The sequence below is a fragment of the Rissa tridactyla genome, chromosome 9 (assembly GCF_028500815.1).
Source record: "Rissa tridactyla isolate bRisTri1 chromosome 9, bRisTri1.patW.cur.20221130, whole genome shotgun sequence".
Taxonomy (NCBI): domain Eukaryota; kingdom Metazoa; phylum Chordata; class Aves; order Charadriiformes; family Laridae; genus Rissa; species Rissa tridactyla.
Window position 1 is genome coordinate 36,270,006 of NC_071474.1, and position 27,703 is coordinate 36,297,708.

A 27,703-nucleotide genomic window follows, 5' to 3' on the forward strand; every position below is an offset into this window, starting at 1 on the left:
TAGTTTCCCATTCACTTGGATGAAATGCCTCATGGCAGATAGTGAAACCTGAATGAAGTTGGGTAAAGATGTCCGCAGGCAGCAGCATCCTAGGAGGAGTGGAAAAACACAAACGGCCGCAGGGTCTGAGCTTGCTGGGTTTGCTGGTCACACCAGGTTTGTGCCGGAGGGCTCCGGTTCGCATTCCTGCTGGAGAGGGCCAGGTGCTGGTGCAGTCATTTCCTTGCAAGCGACCTGACATAGGTGCTTGCTTAAGCAGACAGATATTTTCTTTTTAAAATGCTGTAAAAACATAGTATGGCTGAACTCGTCTCTGGGCTGTGGCAATCCAGCCTCTGTTGTAGACCCAAACTAGCTAAACCAGTAAATCTGTTTAACAGATTGTTTTAGGAGGAAAGGAAGGAGTCCCGAGTATGAAGGCATTTCTGCTGGTCAGTTTTCCTTTGTTTTTTTTTTCCAGGACTGCAGTCAGTGTTTAGCAAATCACTTGGCATTCTGTATTTTACAAAATGGAAAATAAAACAGCACCACAAAGCCACAGTCCTACCCTCTGCAGCACCTTAAAGACCTGCACAAATAGTCTTCAACAGGCGTTGCAGCTTCTGATAAAAAGGCACATGTTTAGCAGTGTTGAACGGCACAAATGGAAGTGTATTTTGCCTTTTCTCACTCTTCAGGCCTGCCTGTGCTGCTGCTAAATTTGAGACACTACCAGTAGGAACAGAAATCAGATTTCATGCATCTGACAACCCGTAATGCCATCCTGGTAGTTATTAATCCAAAGTAGCTCTCGAGCTGTAAGGCAGCAGTCTGAGCTCCAGACTCCGAGGGAAAGCTAGGGAGCTGTTTTCTGGCAACGTAAGTAGCTCAGGCTCTGTAGGAAGAAAAATCACAATAACCTCTTTTCCTCTCCTCCTCTCTCTCCCACTCACCATTACTAATTTATCCTGATTGTAATGGCTTCTATTTGCTCTAAGCAGATCCTGTTCCCTTCCTGGGAAGACTTGAAAAGCTACAAGGACATAATATTCCCAGTGGATGATCTGTTCTTGGATTCAGGCAGACTTAGGCAGATATAATGAGCCCCATTTTCGACTGGCCAACTCATGACCATTTTAATGTGATCATAATCTGAAATAAGACACCGGGAGCTGCATCTGGAGTAAGCCATCCCATGGTAATGAGCTGACGTTTAATTTATTGTCATGGGGAAAGGTTTTGCAAATGTTTTACGTCTCTTTAAAACCCCAGCTGACTCCTGCTCCATGCGCAAGCCGGTGGGGCTGGAGGCTATGTGGTGTGGGTGCTGTGTGGCACCAGAGGGTGACCCTGCCACTTGCAGGGATGCAGGGACAAGCTTATCCTCTGTGCACGTCCACCTGTGTGGATCACATTGTATGAGAGTTTAATCTTCCCTGTCTGTTCAGGTTGCAAAGCAAATGCTAACACTGCCCTGGAGCGCTGCTATTGACTCAAAAGGCCTCTCCAGTTATTTTGAAGTTTCTCTGCATTTGTGACTCTCCCACATTCTCCCATCAGCACGGATACTTTGCAGCCCCTTATCTCTGGTGGTGTTAAGCTCCTTGGGAGGAGGCAGAGCCTCGTGCTCAGAGAATGTGCAATTCAAGCTGTCTGAGGTTGGGCAGCTGCTCTGTGCTGGGCCCCTCGTTCTGCTACGGCCAAGGGAGAGAGCAGTAGAGGTGGAGGACGGTTCCTCCCATCAAGCTGAGTGGGATCTATAGATCTAAAGATGTTCCTGCCTCTCTCTGTTGGCTACAGAAGGAGCCTGGACACCTAGTGTAGGAGAGACATTTAGGTAATGTGTCCCTTTATTAAAGGGGGACAGTTAATGGGACAGCCACCATCACTCAGCCATGGCTATATTTGTCAAGCCTGTGTCTGCTCTACTGCTTTTGATTTGATCCTAGTGTTATACTGGGGGACCAGTGGTACCTCTGCAGGATTGTGCCCCTGGAACCCCAGTCAGGATGCTGGGAGCTGCCATGGTCTGCAGTACTCCATTGCTCACTACAAGTGTTTTGCTGACAGGTTGGCATTTGGGGAGGGAGCTTAGACAAGTTTCCTGGGGACAGAGGCTGCCACAGAAGTCCACCACTACAAAAGGCACCTGAGCCCAGCCAAAAGCCAAGGTGGGACAGAAATTTCACCATGTGCCTCCTGGCATTCAGCCCTACCTGTGCTTCCCTCCTGCTGCTGCTGTTGGAGGCTCTAAGGCTGTCACCTCGTCACAAAGTTCTAAATTATGCTCCCAGTGCCTGCTGTCAGCTGGGCTGTCAGTTCCTGAGCACCGTGGGGTGCCCTTGGCTTTACGCTTGTCTGCACCACCCTGAGTAACTGTGGGCATCGTATAAATAATAAACATTAATTCACTTAATACCTTCCCTCTGTCCTGGGTTTTACAGCGGCATGCATCAGCTGGCCGGTTATGGGTGCAATCGCATCCCTGTCAACAGTGTAATCTGTCTCCACATCACATCTCCTGGACAGGCCTAATTTAACAGGGATGTTTTTTGGAACTAGCTAATAAATTGTTTGCTACGTGTGGTTAGCCAGCCCCGTTCTCAGCACTCCCATCACCCTGGTGTGCTTTCAGTAAGTAACGGATCTCTGGGCTGTTTGGTAGCATAGACTCCCAGGGCTCTGCTTGGGTGCAGTTTCTCTCTGTGGTGATGAGCAGCCCCATTGCGAGTGGGGCTGGGATATAAAACCTGCGAGAGCTGGGGACATCAGCCTGTGGGTCCGGGTGCTCTGCTTCACCAGCATGTTGCAGTCGCTGCACCTTCCCAGGCTGGGGCACAGGCACGGGCCGCCTCAGGCAGCTCCTGTGCAGCCAGCCCCGCAGCAAGGGATTGTGTCTGATTGATTGTTTTTTGTATCCTTGGAAACTGAAAGGGCATTAAAATTGCATGGTGTGTGCAGTGCTGATGCACTCTCCTCCTCGCAGTGCTGCCATGGGCTTGGAGACGGATTCATCCTCCAGCTGCCAGCTACAGGGTGTAAAGGGCATTAGCTGATTTTGGAGAAAAACCAAACTACAATTGAACGACAAACTAGAGGGAAGTACGTCTGACTCCTTGCCATCCCTGACTATGGCTCAGCACCTTCTTGCGGCCCAGCCATGGCGAACCTGGGCCTCATGGCAGAGAGCTCCTGCCCAAGAGGAGCTGCCTTCAAACCATCCCACCCCAGCCACAGCTGGGCTCTTCATGAGGGGTTGCGTGGCAGCGGTTCCTGCTGTTTGGAGCACACACGGCACTCACCACCCGCCAGCCTGAAATGGGTTGGAACCGAGCTCGCAAATGCCCCTCCTCAGTATCTGTTTAGGGCTTCATCATCTAACACTAAATGGAAGTTAATGTAATTGCTCTGGGATGGAGACTACAGGCAGTGCAGGGTAGCAAGGGAGTTGTTCTTCAGCCCTCGCCCCTTTTGTCCCAGCTTTCCTGCCTTAAAATAAATTTACTAAATAAGAAATACCCACTCCAGTGGCGGTGTGTGGATGTTTGTCACCTTGTGCAGGAGCAGCACGCACAGGTGTGCACAGGCGGCCCTTGGGAAGGGCTTTAACCCGTGTTTGGCTGTAGGCAGTGCAGGGCGTGCGGTGGTGCTGCCTGCACGGAGCTGGGATGGACCCATGGGTGCTGCCAGCAGGTGCAAGAGCTCAGCCCCGGTGCACCAGTGTGGGTTCAGATGTGCCCTCACTGGGGCTGTTTTTGGGCAGCTCTGCCCCTGTTGCAAGGAGGAAGGGGCTCCTCTGGAGTTGCCCCCAGCCCCACAGGAAGGAGCAGTGAAGGGCTGCGCCTAGTCCGGCGCTGCCGACAGCCTGCACAGAGCGCTGCCATCGGTGTGCACGCTCCTGCGCCTTCTCACCAGCACCCGCCGCCCTCTCCCCAGCCAACAAACCTGCTTCTGCATCGAATCTAGGTTACTCTCTGTCTCTCTTTCATATACCAGATTTTCCATTTGCTAAAATGGTACCAGAACAAAGGCTCTCCCAGGATCTCATTTTCTCCTACCTTCTCAGTTGCTGCTAATTAATATCGTGGCTGCCTAGTCACGCAGCATGTGTTCATCTATATGCATGTGTTCAGAGAAGATGAAAATAATATCTGCATCACGGGATCCTGCGGGTTTATTTGCTGGGGAAAACGGGTCCCTGATGCTCCAAGAATTCCTCTAGCTCTGACAGCGTCTGCTGGGCACCAGCCCACCCCTCGGGGCTTCTTGCAGCCAGGGTGCTTCGGCTGCTCTCGGCCATAGATCATGCTGCTGCCATCAGATGTCCACCGTCACAGGAGATGCTGGTGATGGTCCACTTGCAGGGTGTGTTTCGGAGTGCCTTGTGCCTGCTGGAGCACGGTCAGACCTGTGGAGGAAAGGGAATGTGGGCGACTGTGTGTGTGAGTGCACAGGGAGGAGAAGAAAACAGTAAAGAGAAACCACAATTTGTTGTGGGCTTGAACTAATGGGCATCGGACACTCAGAAATCATACGATAAAGTGCAGCAGATCCCCACAAAGCATCGCTGGCAATGAGTCACTGGTTAATGCACTGCTAACTCGGATTTATAGGTTTAATATTTTTCTGTTATGTCGTTTCTTTTGCTGTGCAGATTGCCTCATGAGTTTTCTTTCCTGTCCTGGTACGTTAAAGTAGGATCTTTTGGGGTTGTTATTTTTTAAGAAATATATTGTATTTCAAAGGATATTGAAAAAAAATTCCTTGCCATTTATTCCTCGAGACTTGAAATGGTCTCTCTAATGTCCTGGTCCAATTTGCAAGCTGGCTAACTAGCTCATACCTATATAAATGTCCTTTATTTGAGGATCTAATGAATATAACAGCCACCGTGAATGTGCTTATTTCAAGAGTGGTCATGCAGAAGGAGCTCTTTTTAATGAAACCACCTTTATTTAAAAAAAAAAAGCACCAACGCTTTCATAAATTTTAAATAAGAAAAAGCATCAATAGTCCTCTTTTTCTATATTTGACTTAATATACACATTTCTGTCACCTTTTTAATAATATACACACTCATTTTCCTTTCCAGAGATCAAAACTCCGCTCTGGCAAGTGCTGAACAAGCAGATGCTCGAGCTCGGCCATACCCATGGAGCCAGGCGAGTGCAGCCGTGTGCTGCCCGTTGGGGACAGGCTGTGTTTGGGGACAGTCTGGTCCATACTGGGACTGGCAATCCCAGGTATGTGTGTACACGCTGTGCGACGTTTGCTGCCACTCGGGATCCTGAACACTGCGCTTCGCCCTGCAAAGCCAAGAACCCGCTTGAGCGGAGCAAGGGAAAATGGATTTGTCAAGGTTTGTGGTATTTAAGTTGCTGGGTATTTAACACCTGTAACGATTCATTTTTGAGACTGTACACATATCTCGTATATATACACATACTATACACACACACACATATAAATAAATGTGTGCATGCATGCAGATATGCTGGGCTTCATGAGTCTGTCTGTACAATACCTCACCATTACCGTTGTCCCTTTCCAGACCAGGCTGACGTGGCACAGGTGACCAGGGCAGCGCTGCAGACACCCTCCAAACCCGCCAGGAACACTTGGGCTCCCCCGGTTAGATACCAATGGGAACGAAGCCCCCGACACAGTGCTGAGGAACTGGATTCTCTCCAGAAATGAGACTCGGGTTTAAAGCGTGAAAAGGTATTTCGTGTCCTGTTCCACCCCCCCGGCCCTGAGGAAGAGCTGGGAAAGGCCACCCTTGGCCTGAGCCCTTAGCTTTGGAGTCTGCCTGGCCCCCCGCTCCCCCTTGGCCCTGGGCTCGGCACGGCTCCCCTCAGCCCCCGGGGACCCCCTCAGCCCCCGGCTCCCCTCAGCCCCGTGTCCCCCTCAGGCGCGGGCTCCCCCCGGCCGCCCCGCACGGTCCCGCCCCGCCCCGCCCCGCACGGCTCCCGCAGCCGCCGCGTTTCGGGGGTGGCGGCTCCTCCCGGCAGTGCGGTAGAGCGCGGCCGCCATTGCATCACGGCGCGCACCGCGCTCGGCCGCGCCTCCATCCCGCAGCGCGGCACCGGCTCCGGCAGCGGGCGCGGGCGCTGCAGCCGCGGGGAGTGCGGGCTCCGCAGCAGCGGGGGGGAGCGACCCTCGGCCGGGCCCCAGCGCCGGTGCCGCGGCCTCGGGGCCGCGCCGGCAGGGCTGAGGCGGCGGCCGGCGCCCGCCCGGCCCCGCGGTCCGCGCAGCATCTCGGCGGCGGGGCCGGGGCTCGGCGGGATGCGCCGGCGGTGACGGGGCCGCGGGTGCCGGGCAGGGGCCTGCGCCGGCCGCCATGGGGCCCGCCTGAGCGGCGCGGCCGCGGCGCAAGACAGCGGGGCCGGCCCCTCCGCACCCCCGCGGAGGGGGGCCAGCCCCGGGCCGCCGCCGGCCCCCGGGGCGCCGCGGTCCCGGCCTAGCGGCGCGCCCCCTGCGGGCGATCGGCGCGGCGGCGGCGGGCGCCCCCGGGCCGGCGGGCCGGGCATGGGCGGCGCGGCGGCGGCGGGCGGGCGCTGAGGAGGCGGGCGGCGGCGGCGGCGGCAGCATGGAGGCCATCTGGCTCTACCAGTTCCGCCTGATCGTCATCGGCGACTCCACCGTGGGCAAGTCCTGCCTCATCCGCCGCTTCACCGAGGGGCGCTTCGCCCAGATCTCCGACCCCACGGTGGGCGTGGATTTCTTCTCCAGGCTGGTGGAGATCGAGCCGGGCAAGAGGATCAAGCTGCAGATCTGGGACACGGCCGGGCAGGAGCGGTTCCGGTGAGACAGGCGGCGGGGGCGGGCGGGCCGGTGCTGCGGGGCTGGGGCCGGCGCCCTCCTCCTGCCAGGCGTTTGGCGAATGAGACAAAGAAGAGTCAAATTGCACCTTTTGCCTTTTTTTCCCTCCCCCGTAGCGACCGCTTTGTGTATCCGGGGATGGTGTCCACCCCGAGATGGCCGAGTGTGGGATGTATAGGGCATGTAGGATGTGTGGGATGTGTGGGATGCGTAGGGGAAGGGGCCGGGGCTGCGGGGATGTTTACAGCCGTCAGCCGGGAGTTGTGCATCACGGGCTGCAGCTGGGCAGGGAGAGCGCGGCTCCCCCGTGGCGCAGAGGCGGTGACCAGGGTGTTCCCGGCGGATGGCACACCTGGTTTGGTTCTCTGCGGCCACAGCAGACATCAGCTGTCCGTCGGGCAGAGAAAGGCCGGGACGAGCCCGTGGTTGTGGCTGCGCAGGGATGGACGGTGCTTTCTGGAGAGTGCCAGGCCGAGCGCTGCACCGGCACAAACAGCTTGAGAGGTTCGGCCATAGTAACCAAGACTGGATGAGGAAAAATAAAAGCGGCATGTGGGACCATGCCAAGAGTTTCCCGCAGAACTGTATGGTAAAACCAGCAGTGGTGGCTGGAGCAGGCCCGGGGGGGGCTGGTGGTGTCAGGCGACGCGTGCTGCTCAGACAGTGCTCATTTGGAAGGGCTGTGAGCGTACCTTCAGCTCCCTGCCTCCCAATTGCTGATATTTTTCACGCATCTTCAACCCTCGCCCGCTCTTTCATCCTGCTCCCTCCGGGAGCGTTTTCCTTGCTCCACATCTCTGCGCGGCTTCACACAGCTTCTACTTCTGTGCTGTAAGGACTTGCCTGAGGAATGTTTTGGTTTCATTCAATACATGAAACCTCCCCTACCCTCACCCCTCTCACTGCCTTCCTTCACATCTGTGGCGCTGGCATCTGGCCCAGGATGTGCAGTCGTCGGTCCTGATCCGCTGACAGCTTTTTCTTCTGCTACCTTGCAGCCTTTCAGGGTGAGGAGCTGGTGCTTTATTCTGCTGCGAGAGGAGGTGCTTTTGCTTGCAGTTGCATCAGCTTTCAGCTTTGGATCTCGGGCTGAGGTCTGTAGAAGACAGGCCTGGGTGCCTTCCCCAGCTTCTGCCTTTGCTGTGAAGGGCAAAAGCTGTTGGATGGCTTCAATTTCCTTTCTTTTACACACTGGGAAGTTTGGGGCCCTGGAGGCTGCTTACCCTTAGTGCTGGTGGTTGACCCGGCCTGGCACTTGGGTTGTAATGATGATGAGCAGGCGACCTTCAGCACAAGGGCAGGCTGCACTGCTCCGATGGGCAGCAGCATTCAAAGCCAGGAAGAGTGAGTGACATTAAAAAAAACACATCGTGCAACTTTGAAATGCCCTTGCAGTCTTAAATTCCCAATGTGAAAAGCTAGAGGGAAGCGAGCAAACCCAGGTGCCTTTATGGTGCACTCTGAGGTATGAAAAAAATCAGGCACAAAAGTCTGTTTGGGTTTGTCCCTTTCAAATTCACCATTAAGCCCTGTGATAAATCATGCCCCATAAAGACGGCAGCTCTTGGGCTCCTCCTGCAAGCTCTTTTTCTTGGCGAAAGGCAAAATGTAGCTATTACTGGAATAAGCTGAAGCCTCTCAGACTTGGGGGCATAGGCAAGAAGCACGATGGTGTAGATTCTCTCCACAACCCTTAAACTTTTTTGTCCTAGCACAGGGAATTTCTTAAGAAGGAAATTTGCAAGAATAAGCTCCGATTTTTCAGAGTTCTCGGTCTTGAGCGTTTCCAGTTTGCTTTGCCTAGTTTAACCGCTGCCCCACAAGGAAGAAACCTCTGTAGTTATTTTGAAGATACCTTATTGACATTCTCTGGTCTGCAGCTGTGCTACATTTCAGCTCTTCCTGACCCCTGTTGTGAGCTCTTTCACTCTCCATAAATTAGAAGCAATTTCCGTACAGTCAAGGCTTAAGTTACAGTTAAGCATATGCCATTCTATATTGCCAGATCAGCCCCAAAACATGCTCCCTGGGGCAGCGTTGAGGCTGCTTTGGAGCTGTAGAAGAGTAGGCTCCAATTCTTCCTGCATCCAGCAGGTTTTGCCCATCTCTGGTTGCTCAGATAACCGTGATTTCCCTGTCTGAAATGCGGTGTTGTGTAATGCTAACAAAAGCAATAGCATGTGCAGCCCTCGCTCCCTGGAATTGTGTACCACCACCTACAGAAGAGCTGTTCCCTTTCAGCCGGCAGCTCGCCCTCAGCTGAGAGGGGAGGACTCGAACAAACAGGCGCGTACCTTGCGTACAAGAGTCCCTACCACAGCTACAGAGCAGTTCCCAGACAGAGGCAATACCTTTATTGTAAAACTTGGCCAGATAGGTGCAAATCCCCGACTTCTCTGCCTGAGCATGTATGAGCATGGCCGGAGGGAAAGTAGGAGTCTTGGAACGGAATTGGGGAGTGATACACAACGTGAAGGCAATATAGTTTGCTTCCTGAGGGTCGATAAGGAAAACAGTCTGTGGAAAAGGCTTTAAGAAAAGGCACTGGGCCCTTCAGCCAGCTTTACCTCAAAGCAGCATTCAGCTTAGATCCCGTCACGTCTTTCAGAAGTACCTGAGGCGTTGTTGATGTTGGCAGGAGGAGCCAGGGCTGATGGTGTGGAACACAAGGGAGAAGCAGAAATGCCTGTGACAGTGTGGGGGTGAATTCAAAGCGCCGATATCTGTTTGCAGCTGGCTAGATAGCAAAAGGCAGATCTAATTCCCTCAGTGCCAAATGTGCAGAGCTAATGTTGTCCCTCAGCTGGATAATTGGGAGAGAAGAAATTATCCAAATGCAGCCAACTATCTTTTTTTTCCCCCTCTTCTGGCTCTCTTCGGTTTTGGCTGTGGATTTTCACCCATCACTGCATGTCTGTTGATAAAGCAATCCTTGAAAACTCCAGTTCATCCTTTCCTGGGGCAGTTTCACTAGTTACACATACTACAGGACCAAGTAACCCCTAACAACAGTCTTGCGTGTCCAAAAAAAGGACTTGTCCCAAGGTAAAAATGCAGCAGCGCTTATGTTTTCCCAGCAAGGAAAGTTCAGGCCTGAGTGTGAATTCCTCCAGGGACTGAAATCGATCATTGCTTCTGGATTTAGAATGAATCCATGACTTTGCAGAAACACCACAGTTTTAGAGCTTCTTGATTTTTCCACGTGTAGTCGTCACGGAACTGTAGCTCTGCTCAGCCTCATGGCCTCGGCTTTGCTCCATTGCCCCATGTTAGCTGATTTCATGTGCTGCTTCTGCCTGCGTTGAAGTCTGCCCTTGCTCGGAAGATTGTGGAAGATGCACTCCATTCCTCAGCCCATGGTTCCAGGGTCTTTTTGGTTACTGTTTAATGTTGTCAGTATTTGGCAGGAACAAGACCAACGGTAATGCAGACTCCCCTGGGAAGCCGTTGTGTCGGTTTGCTGTAACTCGGGAGGTCAGACTGCTGTCCCTGTTAGTGCGTTAGCTGTAATGGTGTGTGCCATTGTTTTGACCAGTGGCGTAGTGGGAGAAGGTGTAGGGGTCGGTGGATGTCCCTGTGCCACGGCCCTGGCTGTACGGAGGGGAGCTGCGACCCCATGGTCTGCCTTCCAGATCTGTAACCTCCTTCTTTTATGTATCTGTCAGAGAGTGGGTGTTCGGTTTCAAATGAATCCTTTGATTTGTAACAGTGCTTCTGAACCAATGGGTTAGACAAGGTATTCAGAGCCTGGGGATGGGACTCTTTAGACTAACAGCAAAGGGCATGCAGAAATCCATGATAGAAAATAAGAGACCAAAAATGGTGGCGGGGATTCTGAACAGAGCGGCAATAAATCAGTGGGGCAGTTACCCAAGGATGAAGACTTTAAGCCAAGATTAGTGTCTTTTTCAATGACAAGCTCTACAGAGCACAAGCTAAAAGTGCTAAGACATTGCCTGAATGGCCTCTCTGCCCTGTATTCTGCAGGGCAGATGGGCTGGTGGTAATGCTGCTTTCTTAAAAAAAGGTCTATGTTCAGAAGACCTATGTTTGGCTTAAGAAAAAAAAAATAATCAGAAGACACACACAAACAACCGAAACCCCATGTGAAAGTTGCTCTGCCTTTCTTCCCAAACAGCTGTAACTTAGACTTTTGTTGTGGCTCATTCATTTCCAGGTCCATCACCAGAGCCTACTACAGGAACTCGGTTGGCGGACTCCTCCTCTTTGACATTACAAACCGCAGGTCCTTCCAGAACGTCCACGAGTGGCTAGAGGAGACCAAGGTGCACGTCCAGCCATACCAGATCGTCTTTGTTTTGGTAGGGCACAAGTGTGACCTTGACACACAGCGGCAAGTCACCAGGCATGAGGCTGAGAAACTGGCTGCTGCATATGGTATGAAGTACATTGAGACCTCAGCTCGGGATGCCATTAACGTGGAGAAGGCCTTCACTGATCTGACTCGAGATATATACGAGCTTGTTAAAAGGGGGGACATTTCAATCCAGGAGGGATGGGAAGGGGTAAAGAGCGGGTTTGTCCCAAACGTAGTGCACTCTTCAGAAGAAGTGGTGAAATCAGATAGGCGATGCTTGTGCTGAGCTCTTCTAGTGAGGCAAGTGGTGATGAACTCTACTAACCAAACGTACTTTACTAAGTGAACTCAGTGTGACAGAAGGGAGAGCAACACTCCCGTTGTGAACAGCCTCCCACGTTGTTTTGGACACCAGAACAGACCCTGGAAAGAAATGTTCTGTTCCAAATAACCTTGCAGAGCTGGGGGCTACGAACCTAACGGAGAGTGAGTGAGGGTGCATGTAGATGTTGTAAGGAGACAGGAAGCAGAAATGAGGGGCTGCAGGAGACAGGGGAGAGTACACAGCGAGCTGAATGGGCTGGCACATGCCAGGGTACTGTACATGTCCTCTTTTGAGTAAATCCATAGCTCCATGCTGGGTATTGAAGCCACAGTATGGATACTTCATTAGTGTGACAAATGGGCAGACAGTGGGAAGGAAAGAGGACATCTTCGTTTGTGTCAGCTGTTTATTACCAGGAAGGTGGAAAGGCAGCACAGATACCGTTTCCTCATAAGGCCACCTCCACAGGAAAAGTTTACTGACATGGTATGCACACTTCTGAATTTTCTTTCTTATGTTCTTGAACCTAGTTCCATAGCAAAGAATATTCTGTGGGACTTAAAAGAGGAAAACAGTAGTTATTTGATTGGTAATTAAAATTCGAATTATTCCCCCCCCCCAGTGCTTTTCTTGCTGTGCTGAACTGGGATTCTAAGTGGCAACTCCTGCTCCAGTAGTAATTATTCAGTGCATTTACTGCCTAGGTGAGTACCTTGCAAGTACCCTGCGTTCAGGGCTTTCCAATAGAATTAAGTGCTCAAGAGCATGAAGAGAGAACCATGTCCTCATATCTTATACCTTAAGGCTGGGGTGTTGGAGCCAGATGGGACGCGCCAACATTTCTGTCTCACTGACAGCACTGTGCTGACCTTTTGGGTGTCTTACCAGCCAGGTCCCAAGGAGGAATGGAAAGGAGGGGGGAAAACCCACCCCAACAAAATAATAAAAAAAAAAAACTTGAAAAGCTTAACTCAGGTGCAGCAAACATCCTAAAAGGTGAGATTTGCTTTTAAAGAAGTTAAACAGCATGGAAAGCAACAGCTTCCCTCAGTACTTTTTGCTGTTAAAGTGTCATTTTCTTTCTTGGCATCTGTGGAAGAAGAGAACTAGCACTGGCGAGGAGGAGCACACAACAGGAGTGTCTGAGCAGGGGGAAAGGAAAGCCACAAGACAAGCTCAAGAGCAAAAATTGTTTTCCTCCATGTTTTAATTTGACAAAAGAGGATCCATCTCAGGTTGGTCATCATGGGATGGTAGCCGTGCTACAAAAGCTAGATGTAGGTAGATGTTTTCTGGGAATGCCATTTAAAGCTTTGCTTCCGCTAAGTTTTAACTTAAGCTTTTGAAGTGCAGCAGGGTAACTGCTGTAGCAAATTAGGAAACTTCAGCCTATTAAAAGCAAACAAACAAAACTATAGTGATGATTTTTTTTTAACTTGAGTTTGCAAGATTTATATGCCAAACTGCTAATTGGCAGGAGGGAGGGATTAGGGAAAAAACACAGGAAGCATCTAGTGTTTGATTTTACGCCTCTAAGTAGAGAAGAATAAAATACTTGTTAAAGCCTTTTAAGCTACCCCATCTATAAAAGTGTGGGTCGTCTTGATTGTTGAGTTCAGACTATTTCTCCCTTTGAACCTGGTCTCACAGTTTGCCGCACGTGGGCAGGCCTGTATGAAGAAAAAAACCCTGTGGTTTCCATAGTAAAGCTGTAAAAAACCCTAAACACCAAACCCAGACCAACAAACAAAACCCTGAAAATGAATAACATTTTTTTATTTTCAGTGTTCCAGGAACAATTTCAGTTCCTGGGCTCTGCAGGGGGTGTTGCAGCTGCTGGGAGGGCACTGGTGGCAAATTAAGAAGGGAGGGTGGCAATGGCCTAGCACCTTTCAATAAGCTCGTCACTGCTAACCCCGATCGCTCTTCAACAGGCTGTAAATGTATCAAAAGGCACGTGGTACAGCCCAGTGAATTCCAGGCAGATTCAGTTGTGGGTGAGTTGAGTGACCTGAAGGTAAGAAAAAAACAAACCCACAAAAATCCCTTTACAAAATCTCTTTGTAGGTAAGGAAAGCTGAAGAGCGATGCAGAGAGCCCACGGGAGCTGGGCTGCCATGGGCTCTCATGGGCTGACGCCAGTGGAGAGCGCAAGGTTTGCTGGGACCAGGTCTGTTAGTCGCATTTTCACAAAGGCAGGGACAAACAAGTACAAAAGGGTCGGTTTCTGCACTCGTACCATGGGCAGTCCCCCAAGCAACCGCTTCGGTCGTTCAGGGTCCGGCTGCTGCTGAGGTGTGTCTTGGGTTGCCTCGCTGAGGGTGGCAGAGCTGGAGTGCAACGTTCATGGCAGCTAGACGTTGGATCAAACGGTGTTTTAACAATAGTAAAATTCTTAATTCTCTGTGCAGGAACCTGGCCAGCAGAGGAAAGATCATTTTTCACAAGACAGCCAATATTTTATTTAATGGGTTTTGGACATTCCCCTTTATTGCTCCCAGAGAGAAATTCCAGAAAGCCTAAATCAGTAAGTGCATTCAGGCCTCTAGAGTAAATCTTCAGTTTAAAAATATGTGTCGTAATTCTAAAGAGGAACAGTACAGAAGAAAATGTACACAGTCTTAACTACTTAGAGGTAATAAATGGTTATATTAAATGATAGAGAAATCATTATACACATCTTTTTCTAATTCCTTGCATTTTCTAGACAGCTTATTAAAATATAGCAAATGTAGATTCATCTGTACAAAATTTGGAATGTTTTTTCTAAGACGAAGAACTTATAGGATATGCTAAGAATTCTTTTCTAACAACTGGTTTTAATGCTTTGACTTCTAGTGCAAGAGGGATTTAGGGAAATCAGAAGGTGATACCTTTCACAGGATAAAGGTCAGGAGCTCTTTTACGCTAGGACAAAAAGAAAAAAAAAGAGAAAAAGCTAACTTTCTGTGGTCTCTACCACATCTTAAAAAACAATCTGCATGTTAGATTGAAATTGCTCAGAACCTCCAGAATAAAAGCGTACTATACACTTTCCTCGCTTTCTGTTATGCACTGTAACGAAATGTGAAAATAATGCTGTATTTAGCTGTCTGTATGTGACTGAAAAATATGCTTGTATTTAGCAAAATGGTTACTATGTGATAATGTGAAATTTAAAACTTGTAAAGAAACAAGTGGTGGGGTTTTTTTTTTTCCTTTCCCTTTCCCCATTCTTTACCAGTGAGCGATCCACTACCTGTACCACTTCTGTACCCCCGCCACCACTGAAAGCCGAACGGGGCCTGGCTCAGCAATAACCTGCTATATGTCTTTGAAGGCCCAATGCTTCCACCTTCAGAACCAGCCAGCTCCCCCACTGGGAAAAGACAGCGCAGCTATGGAAACACTGGCCATTCTACAACAAAACAGAAAACCCCGACCAAAGGCAGCCTTAGCCCCTCCAGGAGGCCTTGCTCAGCAGCGGGCAGGACTAGTGACACAAGAGCCAAAACAACACCTGCAAACTGCCTGTTCTTACTCAAAGTAACAAAGACTTAATAGTGAAGGACAGAGCAATAGTGGACGAGGATCAGTCATAGGATAGCTTCAGTTCTTGTCTGTGAGTTTGGGGGTTTTTTTTGTGGTGTTTATTTTTTTATTTGCTTCATATCAAACAAAAGAAAACCACCCAAAACAAGCATTACGATGGCCAGAGCCGCCTCCCATCCCCCCCCTCCCCCAAGCCAGGTACCTTTTGAACCTACTGAGCCGTCACCCCCCATCCCCAGCATTAGGTCATTGCCAGTCGCACACAGTACTTATTTTGCTCGTGCAGAAATGCTTAACTTGACAGTTCATTGTGCGCAACAAAGGCAGGCGATTGCTGCCGTAGGACCAGCCAGAGGGAGGGGGGAGCACGCTCTCGCCTGTGGGGACCTCATTAATCCAAAGCAAAGAGAAAATTGCACGAGAAATCAGGAGGTGTTGCAGACGCCTTTCACGGCTTTGCTGATGCTCTTGAAAAGAAAGGGAGCGAGGGCAGCCCCACACGCAGCACAGTGTAGCAGGGGGCAGGTACTTGTTAGTCAAATAATATATGGGATCTAAATGTTTCGTTCTACAGCCAAAGCCCCTGGCACAAACAGTACGGCCCTGCAGGAACCGTACGGATGAGCCAAGCCCAGGTACTTCCTTGTGGTGAGGATTTACCCATTTTATGCTCAGCCCTGCAGCTCGTATTCTTTCACAGCCCCAGCGCTGTCCCATCAGTTGCTTGTATTGACAAATTCAGATGCGCTGACTCACGCCCTGCCGTCACTCAAGCCAGAATTCTGGTATTTTCATGTCTGCTGCTTCAACTGTATTTTTTCACCCCCCCTGCCCCAATTAAGGGAAGGAAACATTTTAAAAGACCACACATCAGATTCCTGACTTTCTCACACAAAGAAAGATGCACAAAAACAGGTGTTTGCCACAACTGTTTAGTTTCACTATTTTAATATCATGAAATAAAAGTACAAAAAAATTTACAGGTATATTGTTTCTTACATGAAGACCAAACAGTTAACATTTGCATTTAATTTGCAGCGAAACCTGTATTCTCATCACAGAATGTGAATATTAGCCACTGACATCACCACTGAGCATTTCATTGTAGAAAGAAACTGCAGAGGTAAAAGGCAACAATCTCGCAAGGCTTCATAAGAACCAAAAAAATATTCCGACTGCTAACACCAGAAGTCACGCTTCAGTAAACCTTATCTCATACAGGTTTCACCACCTGGGAGGCTGAGAGTGTTAAGACATTTGAACTGGACATCTTGTCTAAGGGATGGTAAATAGGGGGTTTCTTGTTTACAGGCTATCAGCATTTTGGTGTCATTTTTCCAGGCATTTGCAAAAACAAGCAGCGTGTGCACATGTATGAAAAGGAACGGGGAGACATCACCCGCCGTCTCGACATCGCTTGTGCTGTTCACACCATTTACCGCTCTTTGAAGACAAGTCACAAACTGCTGTATGTAAAGTGCTGAGAGTTCAGTAACAGGCAGTTAACTAACCAATAGCTATTAAAAACGGGTTTATCCAAAGTGGATATCCAGGAATGCTTCGGATTGATGCTGCCAATTAACTGACTGAAACAAAATCCAAGACTTCACTGTATTTTCTCTGTCTCCTAGGACATTACAGCTGCATGTCTTCCCTTGCAAGTCGACTTTTAAGTTCATCAGCTGTACACAGAGATGAAAAAGTAAACCCCTGCATTGCCTCAACCTGCTAAAACGTCAGACTCCATTTCATACGTGCCCCTCAACTTTTCAGACAAGTTTTCAGGTAGAAATTTATTTATGACAGACTGGTCTGATCAAAATACTACGTCATCTGCTGGACTGTGTGGTGCCTTTTCAAATATTTCATGAAGCATGCATGAAACCAAATTTTTGAGTTTACAAATAAATAAAATGGTGCTCACCATTAGGTTTCATATATTTTACCATTTACTGAAATGCTTAAAGTAACTCAGTCCCTTGAGAATGAACTTGGGGGTGTTTAAATAAAAAATATTTGGAAATTGAAACCACATTTAAAATTGGCAAAACTATGCTTTGTTTTTGGAAGGGTCTTGCTTGTTTCTTCTCTTTACATCCCAATTATAAACTCTAGCCATATCTGGGAGTGTGGAATTAAGGAAACAGTTCATGCATTCAGAAAAGAAAAAAAAAATAAAAAAAGAAAGAAAGAAAGGAGAAAAGCAGGTTATACAGTTGGCCACACTTCACTTACTTGTAACAGTCAATATAGAAACCATTTAATGACAGAGTTGACGGTGCACAACCTTAATGCACAGGAATACTAGTAACTGTTATTAACTGCAGCATTTATACCATTTACTTAAAAACCTCCAAAAAGATATTAAAGAGAAACACACTTTTAAGTTTTACTTACAGCTACGCTTTTCTTATTTCAGCCAGCGTGCCCACATCATCTCTATTTGCACATTTCAGGCATCCGTAACTTCTTGCAGCACTAAGCTGAAGTATCAACTTGAAAAAACCAGTCACTGTCGTGCCTTCATTTACTACATTTAATGCTTCAGTTGATGGCTAACCTCACCATTAAAACAGTTTTAAAGCAGAAAGTATAAAAAATAAAGTTAAGCAATGCCTAAGCTAGCAGCAAGCTTGCTGCACCAGGGCTTGTGTTGCTTGGCGAACGTTGGGATGGCAGCGGAACTGGGTATCATTAGCAATAGCCCGAAGAACAACGTTCATACGCTCTAGAGAGGAAGGAAGAGTCGCTTTGCTTTGAAATGGCCACCTGGCCATCGATCCCCAGCACCCACCCACGCTTCCACCTCGCTCCCAGTCAGGGTTTGCAGCCACCCCAGTAGGTTTCACGGGGACCCAGTGACAAACACAAGCTTTCCTCCATCTAACACACCAGCCCTGGGCTCAGCGCCGGAAACACAGCATCCCCTTTCACTGCTAGACACGGCTAAGTTCCTGGAGCGCTACAGAATTTTAAGGGCAGCCAGCCTAAGATAAAACCACGTCAGGAAATTAGTTTTTTACCCATGTTAGCTTGCACGTAACACCTCTTCCCCTGCAAATAGTAAAAAAAAAGGATACTGACTTCTGTAGTGGTGAACTGATCTCTAAGAAAATCCAGGTCTTCCTCTAGAAGGTCAAGATTTCTTGTGGCTGTTGACAAATTCTTCTCTAACAGCGCCTGAGCTTCATCAATATCATATTCAAGCATCACATTGGCCTAAAAAAAGAAAGATTGATAAAAGCTTTTACTCTTGCATTGTAAGGAATAAGCCATAGCAGACTTATTTCAGGCTGTTGTTTATAACTTCTTGCATTAACGAAAGGCTGTCCTGACAGGCCAAGACAACAAGGTTCAGGACAAGCAATGCCTGAAGCCACTCATGGCCTCCAGTGCTTCAGTAACTGAGTAATAAATCCCTCTAGTGACTTAAAATGTCCTCTTCCTACAGCTAAGCAACAAGGGATTTCTCTCCCTGCGGATTGCATTCATCCTTTCAGGTATCAGTGTCCCATCTTCACCATATCTGAAAAGCGAGACACTTCACATTTCTCAGCAGCACCTTTCAAGTGTCGCACAACCCTACAGACAATTTTTGCTGCAGTCAAGATTAACCTTAGGATCTCTGTGTGGAACACTGACAAACAGCCTAACAGCACTGGCCATTAATGAGAAGTGTTACAGGTATTTAAAGATACAACATGTATAAAAAGTCCTATCCTATACCGTGGTGGTTTTTAATCTCCAAATCTTGATTTCACTAAGAAGCTACCACATGAAGAGATTTAAGAGCAGTATCGAGTGAAGATGTACCACTGAAGCTTTGTCCCATTCAAGAACTGCACTGAGCAGAGCCACTAACTGGACAGGATCCCAGGGAGCGCCACACATTGCTGCAAGAGTGAAATAAGCCATTCTTCTTGTAAAATAACTGGAAGACATAGTTTCCCCAATAATAGTAATACGCACAGGCCAACATGCGGACTGTAAGCAACAAGGAGGATCAAGGCAGAAGGCCAAGAACACCTAAACATAAGAAACTGCTTGTGGCATTTTATTATCGCTTTTCTGTATGAACCATCAATAGGATGATCTTTCTCTGATATTCTGTTACAAAATAAACCTGGGATGCTCCCTGCAAGGCAATGTTTCTGAAGTCTTAAAACAGTCTCCTGAAAGCAACAGGTATCAGACAAATCTCTTTTTACGATAGAAAAGAAGTGGGAGAGGTTGGGAGTAACTGCCCAATCACTTTGGATGCTGCACATGTCAGCAACGTTTCTGTCCCAACCAAGTGGTTTTGTTTGGCAGCTAACACAGGGATTCGGGAACATCTGGGATTTAGAAGTCTCAAAATAAACATTAGCAGGTTATCTCCACATATAAGGAAGCCTCTGAATACAAAATATCCCAATCTGATATCACTTAAGTACTTGGAATTCTGTGTTTTGAGCTCTGATCCCACCAGTCTTTGGCACAAATTCCACTCTAAATGCTGGCAAGTACCTGTGAGTAACAGAAATTCCATCTTTCCCTAAAAACGTGCACGAAAAGGGAAAGCAAGATGCTAAATCCAAATAATGTAGAGAAGATGGGAAGCTACTTGCCAAATTAAGTTATTTTGCTGGGCACATTCCCATCCCAGGTAATGCTGGGTGGTACTTTGAACCACAAAGTGACAGAAGTGATACGAAAAACATTCATGGATATGCTTTTTGGAAAGAACGATCCAGCAAAATTACAATTCTCTGAAGTCTCACTGTTCTGGCACCGACTAAAATTGAACATAAAACCTTCGCTAACGGCATTGACGTTGTCTGGTTAGGTTTGCCCTGCTGAGAGGACACAGCTCCACTGTGCTCTCATCAACACAATTCCGCCCGTAGCCACTAGAAGTACAGATGAGACAGCAGCAAACACTGTCTTTTACAAGCCTTTTATAAGTTATTTAAACAGTTTCAGATAAAGTTCCATTTTACTTACCCCCAACCACAAACAAACTTTATCTGTAGGAGGAACTGAGGCTTTGCAGTAGAGATTATCTGCCAATAAAAATCTGGTTTCCATTGGATTTGTGGAATCCTTAAGACAAATGATAAAACTTAAAATTGCTATTTTCACTGGAAACTTATGTCAAAGACACAAAACTTACAGTAAAGAGCACACTTTTCTGCTTTTTGCCATCAATACAGTATTAACTTTGGTGGAACTCTATGTAATTTTACTTCAACATTAAAGTTAGAGCTCCAAGAATAAAGCATTTTAAGAAGATAAACAACATAGAAACCTTTATAAAGAATAGAGATGAATTCAAAGCTTAGCTGCACTCTAATACACTATTAAAAGTGAAGTTTGCATTACAAACATTAACTTTTTTTGAACTAGCTTTCAAAAAGTACTACATACCTTTAAAAACAATTCTGTTATTTATAAAGGCATATTAAGTGTGCTCTCCAAAACATTTCTTGCAATGTGTTCTGTTAGGGTGGAAAGGTAGTTAGCTTTTCTCATACTCGTTAGATATTCAAAATAGTTTACCTTTTTCTTCTGCATGTGTTTTAAAATTTCTAATGTCTGTTTAATTTCAGGAATCTGACTTTTTAGCCTGTGAATTAACAACAGTCATAATTTATTATTTTACAGAGACACAAAGTTTCCTAAACAAGTGATCAGTTTTAGTATACAATCCAACCTCCATTCCAAAACTCGAAACTCGTAACAGCTTTCCAGGCTTACAAACGCAGGTTTGAAAGGTACGGCATGTAAAGGCATCTCAGCTGCAGCTTCACCTGCCTCTGCGTACTGAGGCTCACTGGTTTTCTGAAGCAGAGCAATACACACAGCTTTCACGCTGGAACACACACTTATTAGCAGATATCTGTTTGCCAAAATTGTATGTTTTTGCATATTTCTGATCTCCACAGAGGAGAGGGAAACCTCAGCAGAAACACAGATAAAAGACACCATAGGTAAAACAAAACAAGTGCGTTTCTTCTGAGGTCCACAAACTTATTGTAACCAACAGTTTAGAGCTACAAGAGTCGGCACTGTTAAAATGAAAGCTCTCTCCAGAGTTCAGGGCATCCCCCTCCTCGCAGGCGCTGGTTCCCCCCTGCAGCCAGCAGTGACTGCCAAAGCAGCCTCCAGGTGGAAATTACGAGGGGTACTTTTTCCATGAAAGAAGTTTAATCTAAATAAAACATTACTTGAAGCTTTGATTTTAGCTTTTAAAAATTTGCTTCTTGTCTAGCTTCAGATCAAGACTGAAGCTACTGAAGAGAGATGGGATTAGTAAACCAAAAGTTACAGGCTCGGTACAGTAGTCATTTGACAAAAACGTATTCATATTTACACTAGGCTACACAAAATTTAGAGACTATAGCGGTACTTTTTCACCTTAAAGGCTAAGGACCAATTCAGCAACACTGTAAATTCTTTTGCACTTAATTCTCAGAAGAGGGAAAAAAAAAAGCTGGGCTTTCCTGAAAGTACTGCAAATATTAGCTCTCCTAACATCAACTTTTTACTTCTTGGGATATTTAAAAAAATTAGACTTATTTTTAAAAAAAAAAATAGAACTGTGCTAAACATTTCACAATTCTGCAAAAATTATGACTTACCTCCTTTTCTTTTGAGCAAGATTAAGTTCCAAAAATTTATACTTCTGATACTGCTCATCCAACTTCTTAAGAACTACATCTGCTGTCTCATTTCCAGGCTGTTTCATAAAAGAATCTACATCTTCCTTTAAGGGGAGAAAGAAACCCTCAGCGTTAGAAGAGTTTTACAGAAATGCTAGATACAGTCGTGCTATCATCCTACTGCAGCTAAGCCTGAAGGGGTTTTTATATGTAAACAAACTTCTATTTTTCTGGAGTGAAGTACAACATCATTTTGTTTCCTTTCTTAGTCACCTTTTCACTTCCCCCTCCCCTCTTCTTTTCGTCAGGGAACTACAGAATGGGTGCAAGGGTTATTTCATACCCATATTTGCCAGTACCTTGTTAATGGTGCTATTAGTCCCAGACGATGTCAAATGACACCTAACGGGGATGGACATCCTCAGACCACAGCTAAACTTTGGTTTCCTATCTGTAAAGCGGGGATAATGCTTCTCTGTGGCTAATCAGATTATGGACTATTTAGGATAAGACTGATGAAGGAAAAGAATCACGGCCCGATCAAGCACGTTGTGGCAGAGAAAGAGGCAAAGTGGGGAAGACTGTGGTATCTGCTCGGGCAGGCTTTACGGTAGTAAACAGCTTGTCTCCAAAAGCTCCTTCTATCCTCAGCAGAAAGTCACGGAAACCTCTGGAGAACAATTCCAGCCAGTCCTACCATCAACTGGAAAAGTAGCCAAAGACAGGCCCGAGCAGGCAAGGATGCTGACCTCTGCAAGCGCCTCCTTCAGACTCCCATGAAGCAGTTCATCTGCCCGCAGGCAATGTTCTCAGCCTCGTGTGTCAGGCCGGAGATGAACCACTCTTTTCTGACCTTGACAAATTTACCTATGTGTAATTCAACATGATCACGCTCATCCACTGGGGTAATTCTGTCCTTAGTTGTCTCCATAGCTCTGTAAACTCTGATGGAAGTCTACCACAGGCCTCTTCAGCTTCTCCTTTTTAACGAGGTGTTTCCATTCCAGTAGTTTCACATCAAACATTATATAAGTAATAGCAGACACAGAGGTGGTTCCCCTCATCATGACTCCTAAGCTCTCTTGGGTAAAGAAACTTACTATGAAATTACCAAAGCCGGTAAGATGTCACACGCCTTCCTTATCATTAAGGAAACAGTACTGCAGTAGAAATATGAACTCCACAACAGACCACAGCAGGCAGCACGATCTAGGTGGTGCAACAGAACTCAAGAGACCGCATTTCAGACTAACTGCCCGAGGAACACCTTAAGCTACCTCACGGACAACAGAAGGAGAAGCCTTCCTGCCTCCTCATGAAGCCTGTAGAGAAGCTTTAACCAAAAAAAACCCCAAGGACTAGATTCAGGCAAGTGTTGTAGAAGTGAGGCCTGAGGATGTTCTGAAATGAAACTCCCTCTTGTGGAAGCCATTCTGCTCAGGAAAATCACCCAAGACAGAAAGAAAAAAGCAAGTGGGCAACAACTCTCCCCACACACAGCCTGGCACCCCACCTCTGCCTCAGCTCATGTCTGTTTGTACAGACAAACAAGACAGAACCCAAGTCCTCCTGAGACGAAGATGATGAGAAATGAATCCAGACGCCCTGTGTACTGGTGATCTCCTCCCACTACGTAATGCCCCAGTCCAAGGCGGGCTCAGATTTACCACCCAGGATTTCCAACTGCAACTTCCAAGTCCTGCTGGTTGGGCTTTTGGTCCGTCTTACCCAACTGCAAGGCTGAGACACGGTCACTTCTTTGAGCCTGAACAGAACAGCTTTGCAGCTGGGCTGGGTATCAATGCCATCAGGATCCCTGCTTCACGGCGTGTCACGCAGCATCTCAACTGCAGAATTACCTTACAGCTTCTGCAAGGACCTGCCAAAACTCCTCCCTATCTTTTTAGGAAGAAAATTCACTGGCAAGTGGCAAATGGCAAAATGCCACTGTTGTACACTGCAAGGTAACACAGTCTTTGCAAACTTCAAGCCAAGCCACACAAATGCTCCGTAGAAGCCCTGAAACAGAGCAGCATAGCACGTTCCCACACAGCCTTATGTTTATCTTTTGAGTGATGACCCAAATAAAGCGCTGCAGGCACTGGCTCTGCTTCTGCAGAGAGCTATCATCACCTATGGGCATATACAAAGAAGATAACAAAAGAGACACGTTTTCAGATTTGCATCCCTTGTCTTCCCACTCACAGGCATGCTGAGAAAGGCAGAAGGCGGCAGGCGTTTTCTTTGGAAACATCTAGACAACAGCTCAAAAGAAAAGACTTGAAAGTTCTACTATTTGGAGTGTTTTTTTAAACTCCAATGAAACGCTGAGTTAGTGCTTAATGTCACCTGAAATTCTGGAGAGGCACAAGGATCCACAGATCAATGCCTAAGGAAAGGTATCCACCATCAGTTGTTTGAAGAGCCTTTACTGAACTAGGACACTTACAGAAATCATCTCTGAAGACAAGATTCACAGAAAGACGGCCCATGTAGCACGGGGGGGGAACATCAAACAAGTCATCAGGAGGTCTTTATCGTCATGAGAGTTTTAAGAGAGAAACCTGTTATCTGAAGAGAAAAGCTGTAATAAAAAACAGCCTCAAGACACTAGTATTTTCACTTTGTGGAGCAGAATACCATTAAAAACTTCTTGTCATGTGCTTATTTTGAATTTAAAAAGTCTATCTTAACATCTACGTCCAAATACTCCAAGATCATCACCGAGGCCCTCTTCTGCAGAGACATCTGTATTTGACTAGAGCACCTCTCAAAATGGAGAATTAGGAAACTTCAATGGGTTTTAGATCCAGAGATGGGGTTATGAAGAACAGAAGCCAGAACTAAGCCACGACCCCCAGAACTCTCCCAGGTCGCAGGGTACGGCACAGGAGATACTTCAGACACAAGTATCAAAAGGGAACAACGTGGAACCAAACACGAACTGCTTCGACAGCTACCAGCATGAGAATGAGGGATGTGACGGACGCCCTCAAAGTGTTTGCTGAGGCTGGTTGTCTCCTGTTCCCTGCCAGGGTGGCCACCTCCACCGTAGGGTCAGCACAGACCAAAAGTTCTCCTCTGTCATGACAGCTGAGATGTCGTAGGGCAGCTGAGGCCATGGCCCTTTCCCTTCACTTGCACCCACATTAGTCTCCCATAAAGGGGTGGAAGGAAGCTACCCGCAGGCAGCAATGGTTTTTACATCCCAGTAAGATTTGCCAGACACCAATAATTGTCAAAGAACCTTAAAGAAAAGGTAAGATCTGGATGCACTGAAAGCAAGCGTGTCGTACCTGTTTAGTGAGAACCTATGCTCTAGCCAGGCACAGGGGTAATACAAGCACTACACCTAGAAATACCAAAATGCAAGTCAAATCGAATTACTTCTCTAAGAGCTGTCACACCTGAGCAGTCCAAATCGCTCTGGGAAAGATATCCAGGAAAATATAAATTTTCAAAGTCCAAGAAAATCTCAGTGATAAAGCAGCACGATAAACAAAGCATTCAGGGCAGACATCTGGCGTTTCAAGGTGACACCAAGGCAGCCGGGTATGGCCAGTCTGATCAATACTGATCGATCAAGTGAAATAAAGTAACAACCAAGACAGCACACCGAGAGCTGGCTTACAACTGATAATTTTGATGTTACATCACCGTCTAAGTCGATGAATTCTTCTTTTCAACCAGTTAACAGAATTATTAAGTGCTTGGTAAATCGGATGAACAAGTTCAGCCTGTTTCCCGAAACACGCGCGTTTGTTGGGTTTTGAGAAGTTGGGAACCCGAGCTGGGCACGGCGGCCGCGCCCGCAGAGCGGTTCTGCTGCACAGCGAGCACCAGACGCGAGCGGAGGATGCGGGGGAAGGCCCCGGGGCACCGAAACCCTCTCGGAGCGGGGTTCGGCGCCACCCGAGACGCAGGAGGCGCGGAAGGCCGCGCTCGGCGCAGGAACCAGGGCTTGGGACGGGTGACTGGAGGGTGCGCTCGTCCCGCGCGGCTGCCCGGCGGGAGGGCTGGCCGGCGGGACGCCGTGACGCTTAAAGCGGGGACGGGGGTTTGCTGCAAAGTCAACGCGCAGTAACGCCGAGAGAATCCGAATAAAGCAACTCGCCCCGTAAGAACCCCCAGGACTGAGGCACCCCCCGCCCCACCCCGGGCACAGACCCCCGCCGGCGTCGGGGGAGCAGACGCGCGGCGCCGCGGGGCTGCCCCAAGGCAGCCCGGGGGAGCGGCGGGGCCGGGAGGGGCAGCCCCGCCGCCCGCGCCCCCTCAGGCACCGCCCGCCGCCGCCGCCGCCGCCGCCTCACGGGGGACGGGCCCGGCTGCCGGCGCGCGGCCCCGCCCCGCCCCCCGGAACCACCCCCCGGCCCCGGCCCGGCCGGCGGAGGCGCCGCTCACCACGAAGACCGCCTCGGGGATGCCGAGCGGGCCGCGCTTCTCGCCCGCCGCCGCCTCGCCGCACCCTGTCTCGCTGCTGGTGGCCGCCGCCATCTTGGGGAAACGAGGGTGCGTGCGCGGCTCTTCGTCAGGACGCTGGAGACTTACGTCATCGCGTCAGCGCCGAGGGCGGCCCCACCCATTGGCTGTCGGGCTTTGAGTGACGCGATGACGCGCGGGCGGTGGCCGCCCGACGGCGTCGTCCATTGGTGGGCTGGGGCATAGGGCGGGCGGGGGGAGCTGTCGCGATACGTTTAAACTTCTACCACGCCATTGCGTCACGTGCTCGCTGGTGCGACAGCGCGGGAGGGGCGAGGGGCCGGCGGCCGGGCGGGGCCGGGGGGCGGGACGAGGCTGCGGGCGGGCAGGCCTCACCCCCGGCCGCCGCCCGGCCCGGCGGGGCTGGTAAAGGGGCTCAGGCTCCACGGAGAGCAGCTGTTGACGGTATTTGCCTTCAGTTTTGTCTCTTCCAGGCCCTTCGCGCTCTGCGGGCACGGCGGCTGGCGACTGAACTTCAGAGAAGCCAAACGGAAGCCCAGCCGCGCCGGGGGAAGCCGCGAACGCTCCGCAGTTACAGGTTCTCACGCTCCCCCTTTCCCACGGCAAGTTGCGGGTCTGCGGAAACGCCCCTCGCGCTGACCCTGCGGCGGCCAGCCGCCCCGTGACACACCGGCCTCGTGCCTTCCCCCGCCGTCAGGCCCAGCGACCCCGCACAGGGAAAAACCAGTCGCCACCCCCGAAGGAAGGCGGGCGGGCAGTAAAGCTTGTCGCGTTAAGCTGCATCAAACCCCATCAAACCTGAGCACAGACGGGTAACGAACGATCCAGCTGCTCCTGGCAGTGCTGCAGGAAGCTTTAGCCTGAGCAACAGTAAAGAATGATTACATACGCACACACCTTGCATCTGCCAAAGTTTATTATTATTTTTTTCCAAAACTTGTTTCATCAAATAATTGGATATGAGCAGTTTTTAAAAAACAAACAGTTTGTGTATTAACAAATTGTGAAGTTCCACAATTAAAATATCAACACAGCCAGTCTTGTGCTTAGGCTTCTTTTTAAAAAATTATTAATTCGTAGAACATAAACCCTCAAAATTTTTTTCCAGTTTGTGGCTAGTATATTTTCCACACATTCTGTATTCTTATAAAATGAAGGAACTCATGTAAAGGAACAGCTGTACAAGAATATATCTAAAAAAAAAAAAAGCCTGAACAACCTAAATTATAGTAGCTCCTTTTAAATAAATATCCAATAAAAGGCACAAACCTGTTATGGGGAAAAACACAACATACAAAACGAGAGCTATTAAATAAATAAAGTGTGGGTTGGGGTGAGAGAAATCTGTTCCAGCACCTATTTTGTCATTGCTCCAAGATGAAATTCCAGCCAAACATTTGGTAAAGGATTAAACTTAATCACAAGGATTACATGTTTGAGATATAACTGAAAGATCTGATGTTACAATTCCTGTTGTAACTCTACCAGTTACTACAATCTCTTTAAATAAATGATCATGAGACTCTGCAGAAAGTAGTGACACGGTGATGTTATATCAATGACAAGTCAGATACATCTTCAGAGTAATAGCAACAGGTTTTCTATATTCCTAGCTATCAGTAATGTATAAATCATAACATGTACATT

At 48.2% G+C, this 27,703-nt stretch overlaps 2 protein-coding genes and 1 long non-coding RNA gene across 8 annotated transcripts; 2 read left to right on the plus strand and 1 right to left on the minus strand.

Annotated features, from left to right (window-relative positions):
* Nucleotides 1–6,505: 6,505 nt before the first annotated feature.
* RAB39B (RAB39B, member RAS oncogene family) lies at nt 6,506–13,987 on the plus strand. Of its 3 annotated transcripts, none has more exons than XR_008468423.1 (3): nt 6,506–6,783; nt 10,979–12,679; nt 13,379–13,987. XR_008468423.1 is itself a non-coding variant. In XM_054214231.1 (2 exons), exons 1-2 carry the CDS (start codon nt 6,569–6,571, stop codon nt 11,403–11,405), a joined length of 642 nt encoding a protein of 213 aa, XP_054070206.1. In that variant the 5' UTR covers nt 6,506–6,568; the 3' UTR covers nt 11,406–13,987. The 3 variants fall into 3 exon arrangements, 1 of the variants encoding a protein (XP_054070206.1); XR_008468422.1 differs by having other exon boundaries at nt 10,979–11,930; nt 12,067–13,987; XM_054214231.1 differs by having other exon boundaries at nt 10,979–13,987.
* Nucleotides 13,988–15,893: 1,906 nt separating this feature from the next.
* On the minus strand, nt 15,894–26,207 carry VBP1 (VHL binding protein 1). Of its 4 annotated transcripts, XR_008468424.1 has the most exons (8): nt 26,018–26,207; nt 21,596–21,720; nt 20,668–20,826; nt 20,514–20,580; nt 19,959–20,057; nt 18,060–18,194; nt 17,373–17,962; nt 15,894–17,096 (listed from the first exon to the last, which is right to left on the minus strand). XR_008468424.1 is itself a non-coding variant. In XM_054214232.1 (7 exons), exons 1-7 carry the CDS (start codon nt 26,108–26,110, stop codon nt 17,026–17,028), a joined length of 753 nt encoding a protein of 250 aa, XP_054070207.1. In that variant the 5' UTR covers nt 26,111–26,207; the 3' UTR covers nt 15,894–17,025. The 4 variants fall into 4 exon arrangements, 3 of the variants coding, with proteins under 3 accessions (XP_054070207.1, XP_054070208.1, XP_054070209.1); XM_054214232.1 differs by lacking the exon at nt 17,373–17,962 and having other exon boundaries at nt 18,056–18,194; XM_054214234.1 differs by lacking the exons at nt 15,894–17,096; nt 17,373–17,962 and adding an exon at nt 18,789–18,868 and having other exon boundaries at nt 18,076–18,194.
* Nucleotides 26,198–27,316, plus strand: LOC128914747 (uncharacterized). Its single transcript, XR_008468425.1, has 2 exons — nt 26,198–26,265; nt 26,515–27,316. It is a non-coding gene; the product is annotated as an uncharacterized LOC128914747 (long non-coding RNA).
* The last annotated feature ends 387 nt before the right edge of the window (nt 27,317–27,703 follow it).